General features: G+C 45.2%; 4 protein-coding genes across 4 annotated transcripts; 3 read left to right on the top strand and 1 right to left on the bottom strand.

Moving 5' to 3' along the window:
• Window positions 1–191: 191 nt before the first annotated feature.
• On the top strand, window positions 192–1698 carry L199_005282 (uncharacterized protein; the record flags this gene model as incomplete). The annotated part of the gene is made up of 3 exons (XM_064890994.1): window positions 192–451; window positions 552–1391; window positions 1494–1698. The coding sequence occupies 3 exons, from the start codon at window positions 192–194 to the stop codon at window positions 1696–1698; spliced, it is 1305 nt and encodes a 434-aa protein (XP_064747066.1).
• A 6076-nt stretch (window positions 1699–7774) lies between these two features.
• On the top strand, window positions 7775–10270 carry L199_005281 (uncharacterized protein; the record flags this gene model as incomplete). Its single annotated transcript, XM_064890993.1, has 6 exons — window positions 7775–8406; window positions 8469–8537; window positions 8615–8624; window positions 8678–9416; window positions 9477–9668; window positions 9738–10270. The coding sequence occupies 6 exons, from the start codon at window positions 7775–7777 to the stop codon at window positions 10268–10270; spliced, it is 2175 nt and encodes a 724-aa protein (XP_064747065.1).
• A 397-nt stretch (window positions 10271–10667) lies between these two features.
• On the bottom strand, window positions 10668–13073 carry L199_005280 (uncharacterized protein; the record flags this gene model as incomplete). Its single annotated transcript, XM_064890992.1, has 10 exons — window positions 10668–10895; window positions 10968–11338; window positions 11401–11455; window positions 11512–11620; window positions 11687–11881; window positions 11940–12132; window positions 12196–12284; window positions 12352–12464; window positions 12536–12805; window positions 12864–13073. 10 exons carry the CDS (start codon window positions 13071–13073, stop codon window positions 10668–10670), a joined length of 1833 nt encoding a protein of 610 aa, XP_064747064.1.
• A 457-nt stretch (window positions 13074–13530) lies between these two features.
• L199_005279 (uncharacterized protein) lies at window positions 13531–16528 on the top strand (the record flags this gene model as incomplete). Its single annotated transcript, XM_064890991.1, has 8 exons — window positions 13531–13779; window positions 14504–14803; window positions 14861–14977; window positions 15030–15319; window positions 15370–15579; window positions 15633–16033; window positions 16089–16155; window positions 16210–16528. 8 exons carry the CDS (start codon window positions 13531–13533, stop codon window positions 16526–16528), a joined length of 1953 nt encoding a protein of 650 aa, XP_064747063.1.
• Between the last annotated feature and the right edge of the window lie 853 nt (window positions 16529–17381).

Genomic DNA, 17381 nt, shown 5'->3' with positions numbered 1-17381 from the left:
GTGGGAATCCAGTTGATTCAGGGTTTTGTCGCGTGGCAAATCACAACAAATCTTGAGAAAAAGTTGGAAAAATCAGTCCATCTCTCTCTTGTGCTTGTGTACGATCCAGATATAACATATCTCTTGCAATACGTATACAACACGATCCACTGATATATTTCGCACATAATCCCCCATTAATACCGATCGCAATGGCCAAGAAGAAGTCTACCGAAGGAGCTATAGCACTCCAACCTTCAGCAGGTAAAAAGCTCACTTTCGACGATTTCGACGACGATACCATCGATCAAGTGAACGCCACTACATCCTCACCAAGGAACCAGGATATACAAGAAGAGGGGAAAGACGGAGAGTGGACGGATGAAGATAGCGACGATGATGATGCACCTGAAGCTGTAGGGATGAGTAGGGCTATGGAGGAGGAGAAGAGGATTGCGGAGAGGGAAGCTGCGTAAGTGAAAGCATCTTACCAACATAACACTTCCGAAAAGTTGTCAAGGAAAATGTCACATGTTCGTGAACTGATGTATTGATGGAATGGAATGCCTTAGGCTGAACGCAAACCGAAAAGCAGCTGCCAAAGCTCGTTCTCAAGCTATCTCACAAGCTAAAGCTGAATCGTCAACCAAAGGTAAAGGAAAGGGTAAGAATGTACCTAATCCCCCCAAGTCGAAGTCCCAGAAGATACGTCAACCTAAATCTGATCCAGAGTCCGAAGAAGACAATGAGGATGAAGATGAGGAGACAAAGAGATTGAGAAGGAGAATGGAAGCTGCTATGGCTCAAGCGTCAAATGATGATTCAGAATTGGACGAAGATGATGATGAAGATGCGGACGACGACGAAGAAGAAGCAAGTGAGGATGAGGGCGTGGAAGAGGAAGAAGAGGATCAACAGTCGTTCCATACCGACTCGGAGGATGAAGAGGGTGATCCAGAAGAAGGGAACGAAACGGATGATTCCGAAGATTTGTCAACGGTCAAAATAGATGAATCGTTAAAAGGGAAATTCGCAGCTATGCAAGCAATGATGGAGGCTGCTGAATCTCGAGCCAAGGGCAGTACTAGCACAGGTGGTCCAAGTAATGCCAAGAAAGCGGAGAAGAAGAGGAAAGTCAGTCAAGAGGACCCAGAGTCATCCGATTCCGCCTCGGAGTCGGGAAGTTCAGGTGAACCGCAAAAAGAGGATGATGAAACCCAATGGGATTTGATACCTGGTGCACCAAAACCACTATCTAAAGCTGTATTAGCCCGAGCAGAGCAGCTGGAAAAAGCCAAAAAGGAGTACAATCAATTGAAAGTTGAGGAGTTGAATAAGCAGATTCAGGAGGCCGGGAAGAGAAGTAAAAAGAGGAGAAAGGTGATCAAGGAGAAGACAGAGAAGAAAATTTCGTAGGTCTTGCTTTCCCACTCGACGTGTTCCCTGTCCCTCCCTAGGTACACGTGCACATCATATATTTGGATTACTCTAATATGTTTCTTCTATATTTCTAGTGATAAAACCACCTTGCAAATCTTACCGCCCACATTCAACCCCTCCACCACATCCTTACCGCCGCTCATAGATCCCCGTCGGAAGGTATCGGCAAGACCTGCTGGAAAGGCATCGAAGGATAAATTCATGAAGAGGGCTATGAATAATTCGGGCGTAGTTCCTGGTAGAGGTATGGTGGACGGTAGAAGGAAGATAGTGATTTGATTACGTTAAGATTGTGTTGTTAGACACACGTTTAGCCCCCATTAAGGCCATTCTGAACTTGGCGTAAAAGTGTTCATAGAGTACATCCATTCACTGTGTACCGTCTCTATGGTAAATGAGAACAGTCATTATATACATTTGGTGATATAGCTCCGGCGATGCAGTCGGATAGCATGGCTGTATGTACTATATATTTTTGACTGCTCACAGACACAAATAAGGCGTTGTTCGTTTTCTGTAACTCTCAGACGTCCGGAATGGCAGCCAGTGATGGGCCTCTGACCACTGTAGGCGGGAACGAGGGGGTGTTCTTGTTACACGTCGACCGACGTGCAATGTCCGTAGTTGAGTCACGACATCCTCAATACCATTTTGCGGTGAAGACAAGTACAGACATAGAACGCCATGTCGACACTGACTCAATACTCGAGCACACCCTCGTAATCGTGACGTACAATCTCATCTCATACCTCATAGCATTTGCCGGTGAGTCACTGTTGTTCATCCCATCCGCCTATAACCGACCGCCACGCCTCAGATGATCTGGTTCACCTGTGCTGTGCGCTGGGTATCAAGGAAAGGGAAAACCTTCGGTGTACCGACTCGCTTGAGATGTAATTAGCGATTCTGCCGACGAGTAGAAATACTAAGTTACAGCCCTCGAGTCTTCATAATTTGAGCGGACCGAGATGATGTGGATTGGGCTTGACTAACGTTATCTGTTGCGGTGCTTTTGGGCGGAACAAGTCAATTTGACTACCTGCTCATAGTTGAATTTACCACTCAACCTGGGTTGATCTCGGCTGTCAGTTACGAGAGGTCAATCCACCTAGGAACGATGCAGTACGGCATTATCGATTCGTTCCCAAAGTACTGCCGAAACACGAGGGTGCCGCTCACCGCTCACGGCGCCTTCGCTTTGGTTCAAAAAGCATAGCAATTTGTAGGTACAAGCTTTGGTGACGGCAATGTCGCCCTTGCGGAATCGTCATGTCCAAGTCCCGTTTAGGGATGACTATCAAATGGCCATCTACACGATATGATTCCGTTGTCTGAAGCTGCCGTATGTGTGGATCGACTGTATATATTTGGAGAAACAATGTACTCTTGCATGTATTGGGCGGCATTTGAATCGTGAACGGAATCAGATCCGATGAATCGGACGTACGTACAGGCTTTATATGATCCTAATGATAGTTTCACAGCCGATTCCAGGCAGAACAGTACATAAATTCGGCTCAACATCCTACAATGGCATCATCAACGAAAAGAAGCGCTTTGCACTTACGAGAGAGCGCTTCATTTGTAGGGAGATGGTTCAACTGGATCTCCGATAATCTACGTAAGACTGTTGCTTGCATCTCTTCGACTTGGGTCACGGCTATGCCGACGACAGATCGCTTGACGTTGTCGGGAATGAACAACGGCGTTTGCTCGCCGCCATCGCTCAAGTTACATGATGTGCACGATGCTTCCGCTGTGAGTCTGCAAATATCAATCATGAGCATGGCATGAACATCTTATACACTCTGTGCTCTATTTAAGGGTTTTTGTGAAAGATAGAGTTTTAGATTATTCTGATCATCCCAGGATCCCAGACCGGTACTAGGAACTAGTTCAGGAATGCGCCATGACCTTTTCGTATCGGTAAAGCACGGTCCGTCAACCCTCGAAGCCTCCCTTGTATGCATGCCAAGTGTCCTTACGCCATACATAGGAACGACCCTGCTATCAGAGTAATTAAGTGGATTTATCTGGTCTTACAGTTTCAGACGAGTTTACAAAGAGAAGGTGATCGGAAGGTCAGGAACCTGGAAGAAAGGGAATGCGCAAGGAAAGTTAACTCCGAGTGACATTCCTTGCCCACCTGCTCGTCAAGCCACAAACTTAACTTGACTCACCGTGTTTGGTTTTGACCCCAACTCGAGCCTAGAAGGTTGGTTAAATCATGACGTTCTCTCACACTCGGTTTACAAGGGGAAAGATGGAGCGACTTGATTTCGGTTATCTTACAAACTTTATTACCTAATTTTGCTCCGTTCACAAGCCCATCAGGGCATTCTGCTCAACTTTACGAGATACCGTTCGAGAAAAGACGTAATATGATAGACAATTGGGGAATAGGGTGCAATAGTATATTCAAGTAGTGTTATGTTGTACCTCGATAGAATGAGAAAAGCCGAAATTACAGCGATCCTCGCATACTCGAGTACTGTGTTGAGTGAGGTGATTTCACTGGAACCTGAACTGCCATCAGGACGAAGGGCAGTCGAAGTAGAAAGCTCCCCATGTGATAGGCAACACGAGAAAACATTTGAGTGTAAATTTTTACCTTACCTACAGCACTTATATCCGTATCATACTCCCGTGTCAATTCCAAATAATCGGAAACCTCGGGATAAGAACCCAAAATACATACAATCTTTTAAAGATACGAGGCGAAGCCAGGCGACTAACTCGGTACGGGTACGAATCCGGTACGGTATTTCCATTCCCCTTGCCTTCTTTCAACTTCGTTTAGCTTAACTCGAAACAAGTCGTAATTCACACTCTGCCGCTGCACTCCACGTTTTCTAGACGATACCAAGAAGAAGAAAGAAGGAGGAAGAAAAAGGAACGAACCTAGTATATGATTAATCGAGTCCAACGTTTCTATGTCTCCTCCATAATTATAGGAATTTTGATTTGTTCTCAATCTACTCATATTCAGATTATTGGAACGACAACTTTGTCCAAAGCTCCAACTTAACTTAAAAGGTTCTATATACCCCGAATCAACAGCATATTGCAATAGATACAACTTGTTGGAAATCGGTACGCGAATCAGGATCTATTGCCTAGGTCATCCGTAGAATCACCATACGAGTGTACCTCAGTTGATCAGTCAAAGTAAGTTTCCTCATTGATTTGACTGGTATATATCTTCGTATGTTTCATGGCTTGTGGATAGACTCTAAATAGTCAGTCCCAAGATCAAACACTGCGAGGTCAATATCCGATACATAATTTGTCTTAATATAGCTCAAACAGACAACAGACTGACTTGCCTGATATTCTCATACAATTGTAGCACCGGACATATCTTGAAGACTCACGATTATCAAAACGGCCTTGAACGATTTGGATGTTTCCTCGATTGCAAATACGATTCAAGCCAGTAATCGATTTTCGCAGGAACATTGCATGGATACAACCATATTGATCGCTCAAGGAGGGTTCGTGGCACGACAACCTGACAATAATTGAAAAACTCAAAACAACCTCATTCACTCATTTGTTGTGTTGGACGACCGAATATATACATGTTTATCATCGCGCACGATCTCACCGGTACAGGAACATCCTCTTGCGATTGACCCTTTCTTTCCAAAGGATCTACGGGACGGCAATCCGGAACACAACGCATCAGTGATCAACGTATTGGTCTTTACCATAGGTACCAGGTACGAGCACGGTGATCCCAATATCCTGATTGATCGAACAAAGGTTGATCGAGACTGTCCAAACAAACAACGTAATCACGCATTGTCTCATCACGAGCTAGGTCGTCTGAGTCCGAACATTATAATTTAGACATTCCGGACAAACATTCCCACCTCAATCCATTATAGCAGTCCGAGGAGATTGCTTGTATTGCCAAACTATCACAGATCGTTTTGCCAGATCACTCGAAGCGAGATTGCCTCCCTACTCCCCCACTCGATAGAACTCAACCATTCTTTTTTCTCTTTTGTTCCCGGCGGCTAGTGCGGAAAACACCTTCCTTTGGATTTCACCTTCACTTAACATCACATTTCTTCAAAGGAGATCGACCACACGAGGTATCGTCCATCATCCCTCAACTCGACTCACACACACGCCCATATACACACGTCAGGATCAAGAAATTTATTTGACATTTAGATCTCAAGGTGTTGTCATTGAGCTGGCCTGCCTAGGAAGGCTGCTTGGACGGTCAGACAATAGTGGGTTACTGGTATGGAAATCGTTTTCTTCGGCAGATTCGTCATCTCAATCAATCTCCAGGTTACCGCTTGGACGCTCTTGGACAGGCAGCTCATCTACCCAGTAGCTCATTGATTTAACGTTTATTGCCCCGAAGAGCTAAGCTCAGAAGAAACCCCTTGCACAGGAGGATCACCTGATTCTAACAAGCATATGAAGATACAATCACCTCCGCATTCTTTCTCGATCTATCAGACAGCACAATCATTGTTTACCATCAGCCCTGTCTGTACCTCGACACAAAGCTCCTGTTCCCGCCCATCCTTCCATCAACATCTAGATCAATCCTATCCTTCCCCACTTTTAGGACTGTCCTCTGTCCTTTGTTCCTTTCATTTCCCAACTCCAACCACCGTTACCGCATATTCGAACCCTTCACTACCGCTAGACGCCGAAGGCTAGGGTTATTACCTTTGGAGTGTTAGTAGCAATCATTAATAGGGATCCAAAAAAGTTGTTCGGTCTGTATAGAGGATAAGACGGTGTTGTGGATGAACAAGGTACCAACAATCCAATACTGAAGAAGACTATTCGGGAGACTAGACCGGATCAGAGGAGGTCTTTGCACCGTTACCAAGGATTTGGAACTTAGATCAAAAACTAAATCACGGCAGAGAAAAGGGAAACGAAAGTGATCCAAACCCTCATCAAACCTTTAATTTCTTCCGGAACGCAAAATTCATCCTCAATCTAGACGTCAACGTTGAGTGACAAAATTGGGAGAAAACCAAGGAAGGTATCGGATTTTTCTCGCCTAAACACAAATAATAACCTTCATTTACCAGTTCCTTCCATTTCCGCCTCGTCCCATCTTAATCTCAATAAAGTTAGAAGTGTACTCTGTCGTCTCTACTGGACTTCTCCATCGTTATATCTATACAACCTGAATTCAGAATCAAACAGATAAAACAAGGAGTAATTGCTGGAAACTGCGCTAAGGTGAGTGAGTGTACTATTCAACTACTTCCTTTTTGTGATGTTCATCTCAACTTGTGTATTGTTCTGCACTTTTTGATCGGGATTTCTGATTGGTGTGTTTGTGTCGGGCTGGATGTAACTGGATTGGGGCGTGATATCTTCTTTGTGTTTTCAAATTTCTGGATTTTCCATACAAACGCCCTTCGGCCCAGATCAGATCGATGCTTTGTGCACATATATAGAAGAGAACGAGAAGCTGCTACGGGACCTCATCGCGGATCAACCCATCTTCCCGTCAATTGTTCATCAGCTGATCCCAACCTGTTTATTCTTGCTCTGCAAAGCTCTAGAGTTTTCCATAAAGGAAACGATCAAGAATCGGACTTGATCAACCTCAATCAAGCTTATCTTGATTCTCCTCTTCCCCCACTTCCACGACTACCTTTTACCTTTGAATACCGCCTGTCCCGTCTTCGGCTCCTTTCCTCGTCAGCGTTTGGCTCCCGCGTTTAGACAATATTCGAGTGGTGGCTTTTCTATATAGATAGATTTCGGTCAAGATACACGTTGCCACAAACCTCGTGAGTGGATCTCAAGTTCCTTCTGAATCTGCACAGCATGACGTGTGGAAGGAGTGGATGCATATGGAACGGTTGTCTAGGATGAAGATCTCAGATGTAAAATCAAGGGAAAGAAGAGGGAAGGTACTGATGGAGGGTGTCTCACTTGGTGTAAACTTTGTGCGCCCTCTAGCGAAAAAAATGCAAAGGGTACATCATGGATCATTCAATGATCGATGGCAGGAACCACGTTGATTGATAGACGTTTTATCGGTGAATCACTTGGAAAGGACTGTTCATGCTGTTTGCTAATAGAGTAGAAGAAAAATCGAAAACTGACTCATGTGTTTTCTGTAGAAAGAAAATCACGCAGATATCTACTCGATAAAGTGTTATCACTGTGTGCAGTGTGGCGATACTATTTTCTCGCACGTACCTCATTCAACTTTGTCCTTTACATATCAACATCAGCCTACGGATCCAGTATTCGATGACCAACATTCATTCTTACTTCCTCTTCCAATAACATCACTCTTTACTTCCTATTACTCTTTCTACTGCTACCACTGGAGCAGTTGCTCAACCTCGCCCAAATGAGTGATAACGGTAGAAGATCAAACGCTGAGACTCCCAGCAAGCGGAGATTGTCCCTTCGTCTGGGAGATTCGTCTTCCACAGTCAACTCGGATAAGAAAGCTAGGATCGATCGACCTTTGTCAACACGTGAACCAGACACTATCGACCTTACAGAGGAATCTGAACAACCTCAAACGGCAACTTCGACGAGATTCACTCATTCTTCCTATTCTTCGCCTTCCGATTCAACCGAGGAAGAGAGGGACCGAGCGTTCAGAGAGCGAATGGCTGGTCATCGAACATCAGATACATCGCATCGTCGACGCCCTTCTTACCCCTCTGCGTGGGTGATCGGGGATAATGAGCGTGGTGGATTATCCGCAGGATCATCCTCTCGTCAGCCCAATCAATCTCACCCACATCATCCATCTTCCACTTCAGCTACTGCATCGAGAAATTCAAGTCCACCTCCCAGCTTCAATCTCTCCTCTGGCCAACCTTTGGTCAATCCACCTCAGAAGACACAAGCTGCTTTCGTAGGTAAACTGTACTCGATCCTAGAGGACGAAGATATTGTCAAGACCGGGTTGATCTATTGGTCGGCTGAAGGAACAACTTTTACTTGTCCCAATCCGCAGGAATTTGCAAAGTGAGTCATGCATCTATAACTGCATATGTGCGATTTCAATACTGATGCAAGCAAACTCGTAGAATCGTCTTACCTCGTTTCTTTAAACATAACAATTGGCAAAGTTTCGTCCGTCAATTGAACATGTATTCGTGAGTCCATTGCTATTGTGGCACAAAATGAATGAACCTTCTCTTCTAACCTTATTCCCTCAAAATCGTCATGACAGTTTCAGCAAGGTGAGCGATATTCAGCTTGGTCTGCTAAAGTTTTCTGGCTGACAATTCTGTAGGTCAACGACATATACACCACCTCCGTTGATCCTCAAGCTTGGGAATTCCGACATAACCTATTCCGAAGGGGTGAACCCCATCTTTTGGCAAGTATCAAGCGGAAATCGTCCCGACCGAGCGCACACGATGGTGGTCAACCTATCTCACCTACCGGAGAGACAGCAGAGCTCTCTAGACCAGCTGCTGGGTGGATGAGGGACGTACCACCTCCGGGTGTACCCAATCACCTTCCACAGATACTGAGATTATCATCGCCTCCTCAATCGCGGGGAAATATCGTATTTCCTTATTCTGGACCTAACGAAGATAATCGACCGACCACCACGGCTGGAATATGGGAGTCGAGACAACCTAGTTCTCACGGAAATGGGCCGCCGCCCCCAGCACCAGCACCACCATCGATCTCGTTGAGGATGCCACCGCCTTTACAGGATTTTCAGACGCAGAGTAGTAACCATCAACCGCAACTCCCACGATTTCACCCTGATCCCAACAGGCCGCCCTTGTCCGCTCACGGTCAGCGATTCTTGCCTTCTAACGTGCCCGATTCTCCATATTATCCTCAACAACCTCCAACATCACCTCTTGATAGTCTCTCTAGTCAGGTGATCATGCTTGAAGATAGGTTACAACGGATCACTGAAGTGCTCAATAACGATAGAATCGAGCATGTCAGATATAATCTAGATTTCACTTCCTACCTCTTGCAGATGGTAGGCTGGGCAGCAGGTGATCAACGTGAGTCTGACCATTGATCATGATAGACTGTGTATATAACTGATTCCAACTTTGCTCCAGCATCTTTGGAAATGAAAGCTCTGCAAGATACGCTCAGTCGTCAAAACGGCGAGATGAGACAGAAATACGAAGCTCTCATGGCTTCTGATGCATTGGCTATAATGGCTAGTGGAGCGGGTATGATTGGTCGTGAGCGTGCTCCTGAAAGATATCGGGACGGGGATAGGGAAGAGCGACGTACCCGTTTCTCATGTGAGTCTTCTACTCGTATACCATATCCAAAAAGCTGTCTAATTGACCTTTCGGTCTACTGGACTATAGTCGAAACTGCTATACCAAATTTGACACGTTCTCTTGGAGGTACATCACCCACTCCTAGATTGGCACCTGCACTCAACTCTTCTAGGGGAGTTACACCTATGGCTTCTCCCTCTGTACGAGAGCTTGGCGATTTGTCCTCTACTTCAGGTATGATCAATTCAAGACCACCTACGGGATTCACTTTGTCCGCTTCAGGAGATAGTCACTTGGCGAACTCCAACTCCAATATGAACTTGCCAATACCGTTCAATCTTACCAGATCGTCAAATCCAAATGTATCGTACTTCCCTACTCCCGCGCAATCATCTGCTTCTGCCTCTGGACCAGTCACGCCTTCGGCTACAGCAACTGCAACTGCTGGACCTAGTGTGGTGGCAGCCACGATTTCAGATCCACGTAAAACACCCCAGGAAGAACCCAGATCGATAACTTCACATACAACACCAAACGGTCTGAAGGATACTCCGTCTGGACGTGCAGGTGATGGAGAGGAAATCAAACCTAAGACTGGTTTGAAGAATTTGTTGAACTGATCAAATGATCGAATGCGGATGATGATTGGATTGGTAATGTATGAAGTTGAAAGTGGAAGAAAAAAGGAAACCATCGTTTTTGGGATATTTTCGGCTTCTGTATAAATGTGAACATATAAAATCTGATTTCGAATTGTGTGTATATAACATAATCGTGGTGAAAATCTGAATGTTATAATCTCTTTTCCTTTTGCATTCATATATCTGGCATCTTCCCTAAAAACAGCATGAATGTGGATTGCGTTCACCATTTAATGCGTTTGATTAGTTCAGGAATATGTTTTGATGTGTACGCTCATGAGCTCGTACACTACCATCTCATCAACAACATATACATCCAGTTACGCAATACATACTGAAGATGATGTACAAGATGCCTCTCAAATCCAGACTAGAACTAGAATTTGAATTTCTCCGCCTTGTCTTTACCTTTCTTATCATCCTTCCTTGCTCTCTTCTTCATCTCTCCAACCATAACATCATCGAAACCACTTCTATCAGCATCGGCACCAGGTACATACACTTTAGAAGATTGTGATCTTGAAGCTTCGTATTTAGCTTTCAGTTGTTCTTGCGTCAAGTCTTCATCTTCTGATATAGATATTTCGACATCACCTGCTTTGCGCTAGAAACGAAAGTACGTGATGTCAGCATGGCTACATCTGGAAAAGAGAGTTGATGGAAATCCAAAACTCACCTTCCTACCGGAATCTTCCGCACCCAATACAGCCGGTCCACCAGGTCTACCAACATTCGAAACATCATAAGCGGTTGACGATCCCATGAACCCTCTACTTGAAGTCTCTCTCTCTGGTATAACATGATAAAGCTCTCTAGGTCCAGAAGATACATCTTCACTCTCCGCCCGGGTGTTCTTCCTGAGATCAACGAAATCGGGAGTTTCCAATCCACCAGGAACAGTAGATACGACAGAGTTGTATCCTGATGGAGTAGCCAATCCCGAGGGTGTTTCCAAACCGTCTGCAGGGGCGTTACCTGATCTGACAGGCGCTGAGTCCTCGTCTTCTTCTGCTTCTTCCTCCTCATCGGACTCCTCCTCTTCGGATTCTACATAAAACCGATTAGCGCAAAATGTATCCGAAGAAAAAAAGGAGAAACCGATAACTCACCTTCATCCAGTTGCTCAATCTCTCCCCATAATGTTCTGTCGATTTGATCTTGGTTCTGCACAAACCAATTGTTAGCTGTGCAGAGTGGATCCTTGAAGGAATGCAGCTTACTGCTATTTCAGCACCTTGCATTACACCGAACACATCCCCATATAGCGGTCGATTGAAATCGTCCATTGGCGGTTTACCCCACCCACCAGGATGGAAACCCCATTGAGCGCTACATCCCATATGACTCGTCAGCTAAGCAGTTCGAGCGATGTCGTGCAGTTTCTAGCTGACTTACCCAGGTGGAATGGGGGCATTCAAGCCTTTGATTCTCAAATTTGGATAACTTGGTGGAGGACCGAATCTCTGCATTGCGATCAACCATGGTGGTGGGGCCAAGGGGGGTATTGACAATGCTTCTATCAATTCATCTGAAAGTTCTCCGGGTTTCTTAGTCCGTAAATCAGTCTCCAGTTCTTTCCCTTCATAGTAACTATCAATCATGCATCAGCGATCAATTCAGAGCTCAGCGAGGAAGACGTTTTACTTACGCTTCACCGAATCTACTCATACTAGGCTTCGTCTGGAATTTGAAGAAGGCATCATGTAATTTCTGATAATCAATATCGATTTTACCCATCTTAGGCTGCACTCTTTCTCTTGTCTTCTGTCTTAAGGTCTGTTCAGCTTCTTTGGCTTTTATAGCATCTCTCTGTTCACCAATTCCAGTATCCGCGATCCAAGCTATCAAGAGGTATACAGCTTGTTCAGTGGGTGTCCCTGGCAAAGAGGATAAGGAACACTTACGAGGAAGTAGATAAGGTGGTTTCTCTATACCTCTCTTTCCGGCCAGATAATCTCTTTTGGCATTCCAATGAGCAGGTACTGGTACGGTACTGCCAAAAGTATTCGGTTAGCGGTATATTCCATCTCGTATAACGGATAAGACGAATGCGAGCTCACTTTCTATATGATTTGAGGTTGACCAAAGTTCTCGGATCACGCGCATCACAATCAAACCATTCTACCACTTCTGGTCGATCCACCAGTTGTTTCAACTCTGCTACTGTCAATTTCTACAAAAAGACCCATATAATGATCAGCTAGGCGCTACACGTAGTAGCAAGACATGATGACGACGACTTACCGCAGCTTTCCTCCTTTCACGTCTTGTCAGACCTTCCTGATCAGCCGCCCTCTGAGCAGCTTTCCTTACATCTTCCTCATCGTCATCTTCTTCATCCGAATAATACACTTCTCCCTTGGCCGGTCCAGCATCCTGCCCAGCTTCCAGTGCATCTCCACCTTCCTGCCCTTGGAATCGAGCTAATATCGATGAGAATGCCGAATAGGCTGGATCGGAAGTATCTATCTCTACATCCACTGAAGTTGCCGCCGTACTTGTCGATGTAACAGACTGATCCAACAAAATCAGCTATTGCTCGTTCGTCTTGTCTATAGACATGTGTGCTTACCTCTACATCACTTTCTGTATCTGTTGGTGGTTCGCTAGCAGATGCGTCTTCTCTACCACTTGTATTCCCATTTTTTCCTACCCCAGCAGCTGCTTTTTGTTTTGCCTTTAACCTTTTCAAAGCACCTCTAGATTTTACCGATGAGCTTTTTACGGAGCCATGGCCGTTCGCCAAGTCTCCGTTGGGCTTGGATGCTACCGCTGCTGGCATTTTGATGATGACAAAGGTAAGGTGGGGCAGGATAAAAGCAACTAGATTGATGAACATGAACGATAACTTTAGCTGAGCACCTCGAAAGGCGATTAAGCAGATGCACAGGTTAGGCTTGCAAGCGTGCTCAACTTTTAGGCGCGTTGGGTAAGAAGCACAGCCCTTTAGGCACACGACATCCAAACTTGCCACCCGCTTCCGACATGAACCGCACTCTGTGTGGTAATGTGATAGATGCGATACAACCTTAGCTGGTGTTATTGTTCTTCGTCTCTCTCTCTCTTTCTTCTCACCAAAGCATTCCTCACAATCTGCTAAATCGTTGACTCATCCCCACATACAACAAGCAGATTCAGACACACCATATCGCCCCTCTATCCTCTCTCGCGTCAGCCAGCGAAGTATCAACTCACCCGTGCCCCTTTCATCTTTTCTGTCCAATATCACAGACATCAACATGGCTGCCTTCCAACAGGCTCTTGCCAACTTCAACAACACCCAACAGGACAATGCGCCTTCCTCATCTACCTCAGTCTCCATCAGAGGTTCAGCTACCGGTGCACCTTCGACCCGGAGCTTGAGCTCTGCATTGAGAGGTGCTGGAATCACTAGAGAACAAGGGATGGAGCTTGATGGGACCAACAACGGAGGGAGAGTGGGCAGAGGCGGGAGAAGAGGTGCTAGATCTGCCGGTCCTCTTGATCAGGTAAGTAAAATCACATCACCATATACAAGGCTCGAGGGATAGCCCGTGGGAGAAGAAGATATTTTGCCTTTCAGACAGTCTGTTGTAATCTTCAGAAGCAAAACGAAAAGAGGACGTTACACACGATGTGTGATCCCGGCGCTGCAGTCACGAACTCGCCACCCGGTCTCATCTCGGTACCCTTGTTCTGTTGGTGCTCAACTGTATATATGCTCAAGGACAAACACCACATCGTTGCTCGTCCTCAACAGCGGATCAAAGAGATAGAAAAAGGATTTACCATCCTTTGCACGTTCATGGTGATGATCTCAAGCCGAGGACTTTCCATTCATCCTTGTGACATAACAACCTTTGTATGGTCTTCCTTCATGGACAACCAGTCATTTGGGTATGGGCAACAGGTGCTCGATCCGGTTCCTCTTTCTCACTTTGGGTTGTTTATCCTGCTATACTCGTATTATGTCTTCAGTCTGCATCAATTTCATTCATTATTACGATGCGCCCTCGAGCCTTTTCCCCCGTTGAATTTGGATCTAGTAACATGCTCACCTGTTCGGATGATTCTTTGTTCTCAACTATTCGAACCCTTACTCAAAATAACGATCAACATCGCTTTCGACCTCGACCACCCAACATAAACACGGACATTCCGTTTCTGCCGGATACCCCATCACCACTTCGGGTCAATCATCGTCAAACTCATTTTCGACATGTCCACCGACAGACTGGACGACATCACCCTTCAAATAACGCAAACAACAAACCATACCAGAAACCTGGATCACTAGCGTCTCGAATGACCCCGGCATCATCAAGTAGTAGGGATGGCAGACATCCTCGGAATGGTTCAAACAATGCTAGAAATCCAACTGGAACACCGCCAGTCATCAAGCAGCTTCAGACTATAAGTGGTAAAGCTGAAAGAGAACATTCGAAATCTGAACTCACCAAGAAGCTTCACGGTGAAGAGATGAAAGAATGGATTAGAAAAAGGGTAATTGGAGATGGGATACTTGATATGTCGGTGAGTAGTGAGCATACATGTCTTTGACGGATCGCAAACTCATGCATGGTTGAACAGAATTTACCAAATGACCCCTGGCTCAAAGAAAACGGTATTTTGCCACCTGGTCATCCGAACGCACCTCCCAATGCAGGAACAGTCTTCTGGAGAATCATTGAGGGTGTAGTCCAAAAGGTACTTCAAGCGACAATCTTTAGTACTTAGTATAATGCTTATAATCCTTCAGGGTGCTGGAATTACTGTCCTTACCCTCAGTTTAGCCAACAACAACCTCGACCACCTTGCTCATCTGTCGAAACTTCCGCTCACACTCCCCGACATTCGAGCTCTCGACTTAAGCGGTAATCCCATTAAGAATATTGGTGAACTCGACAATCTCAGAGCTGCCGGTGAGAAGAAGGGTAAAGCTACAGCGGGTGCTGGAAGTCTGAAGAGTCTTGTGGAAATCAAGTTGAATGGTTGTTTCTTCAGAGAAAAGATGCTGCAACAACCTGATGGTCCCAACATTTACAAACAGTACGTGGATCTCATTCTATGTCGGACAAAAGTACTCACAGATCACACAGCGATATCTTACGTCGATTCCCCGGTCTACGAATCTTGGACGGTATCGAGTTGGAGCGGATCATACTGCCTATCGATCGAAAACCCAAAGTCAGACTCACCGAAGAGCAGAAAGCTGCTTTCGTTGCGAAGCCATTCACGTTCCCGTGTGATGTGCAATCTGCTTTCGGTGAGGAAGGGGTTAAAGAACCTGCAATGCAATTCTGCGCGAAGTCAGTCATCCCTACCTCGTAGAACACTTCCAGCTGCTAACCTACTCCAACAGATACTTCACTCTCTTCGATACCGATCGGAATGCGCTCATACCGGGATACGCTCCCAACGCACTTATTTCCATCTCTGCCAATACTTTACCTTCCCGATCCGCTAATCAGGTGGAAGTGATGAAAACTCGTGCCAACCGACCTCAACCTGTATCATTCGAAGCATGGACCAATCTACCAAGTCGAAACTTCTTCAGAGGAACGACCAGTATCAAAGCGCGAATGGACAGTTTACATAATCCTGCTGATGCAGAACGATTGCTGAGATGGTGGAATAAGATTGTTCCCAGGACAAGACACCCCTTGTCGGATCCCGAGAAATGGTGTTTCGATACTTGGGTATTGGATGGGGAAGGTGAAAGCACCAAGTTATGTTTGATGATTCAAGGGGAATTCGAAGAGAGTACGTCAGCTCCACTGAAAAGATGTAAATGAAAGCTGACGATTAGTCATTATAGTGCCTTCAGGAACGTATAGATCATTCTCAAGGACATTTATCCTTTCTCCTGCTCCACCAGGCTCATCGTGAGTTGTCTCATCACCTCACATAAGGTGGAAAGCTTACTCTATGTATTGTAGTGCTGCCAATGCTGGATGGCCCGCTATCATCCTTTCCGACACAATGACCGTCCACTCATACCTCGGTACATTCGCCTTCGATGAGCGCAATCGATCATTGGCGACTCATGGAGTGACTATTCAACCACCTTCGATAATTCCTCCTACATCGACACCTGCAGCAGGTAACGATGCGCTTGTGGCTCAATTATCTCAACGAACAGGGATGAACGCGCAGTTCTCCGCAATGTGCTTGGAACAGAATAGTTGGAATTTCGAAGCTGCTTTGAAGAACTTTGAGGAGATTAGAGGAACTGTACCACCCGAGGCTTTCGTATGATTTTGTAGAATTTAGGAGGACAACGAGAAGGAGGGAGAGAGCTGAAAGACCATTTATCGATTTTGATCTTATTTTAACATATCTTTGTCGCTTATTTCATTTCCTTCCGTTCTGACCGGATTGCTTAATCATCAATAATTTTTGTCATCTTTGCTTTCCTCACCCAATAACACAATACCAATACCACAAACAACATATCGAGAAAGAACATCGAGACTGAAATTCAAACCAAACAGAAAGAACAAATGGACTCCCAAAACAAGGCAATTGACCATTTTACTTTCGTTCAACAACACAATTCGATGTCATTTCACAACAAACCAAAACAAACATTTCTGTTTCTTACCTTGATTTCGACGATATTTCCATGACCCCGTCTACCAATTCAAGCGCTTTGCTTGCTTGCTCCCTACTTCTTATCTGTCTTTCGTAAATTCCAACTCTTCACCAATAAACTCAATTCACATAAACAAACCTAATAAATTCGGTTACATGATGGCTCTCACCCCTCTCTCACCTTCTCTGGTCACTTGTCGGGGTAGTTCAGAATTATGATTCATATCATGAATATATATGTGTGTGTGCTATGAATATCAATGTAATGTACTTCGTACCAGAGGGGACATGCTGCATTCCCAATCTCCAACGTGTCAAAATAGATAATCGATGATCTCAGGCACGATTTTACCAGTCCCGAGCGTAATATACAGCTTTAATTCATCCCATCCCATGTCTGCTATTTCAGCTATCATTCAACGTCTGTCCTGCTTGGATTACCATCTCATTCTCTTCTTGACCCTATACCACATCCAGCTCTCATGGAATAGTACCCGACATCAAGATACCCAAGATA

Source organism: Kwoniella botswanensis, chromosome 1 (assembly GCF_036426115.1).
Source record: "Kwoniella botswanensis chromosome 1, complete sequence".
In the NCBI taxonomy this organism is placed as follows: domain Eukaryota; kingdom Fungi; phylum Basidiomycota; class Tremellomycetes; order Tremellales; family Cryptococcaceae; genus Kwoniella; species Kwoniella botswanensis.
Note: the sequence above shows the minus strand (reverse complement) of the source record. Positions and strands in the feature narration are given on the sequence as shown.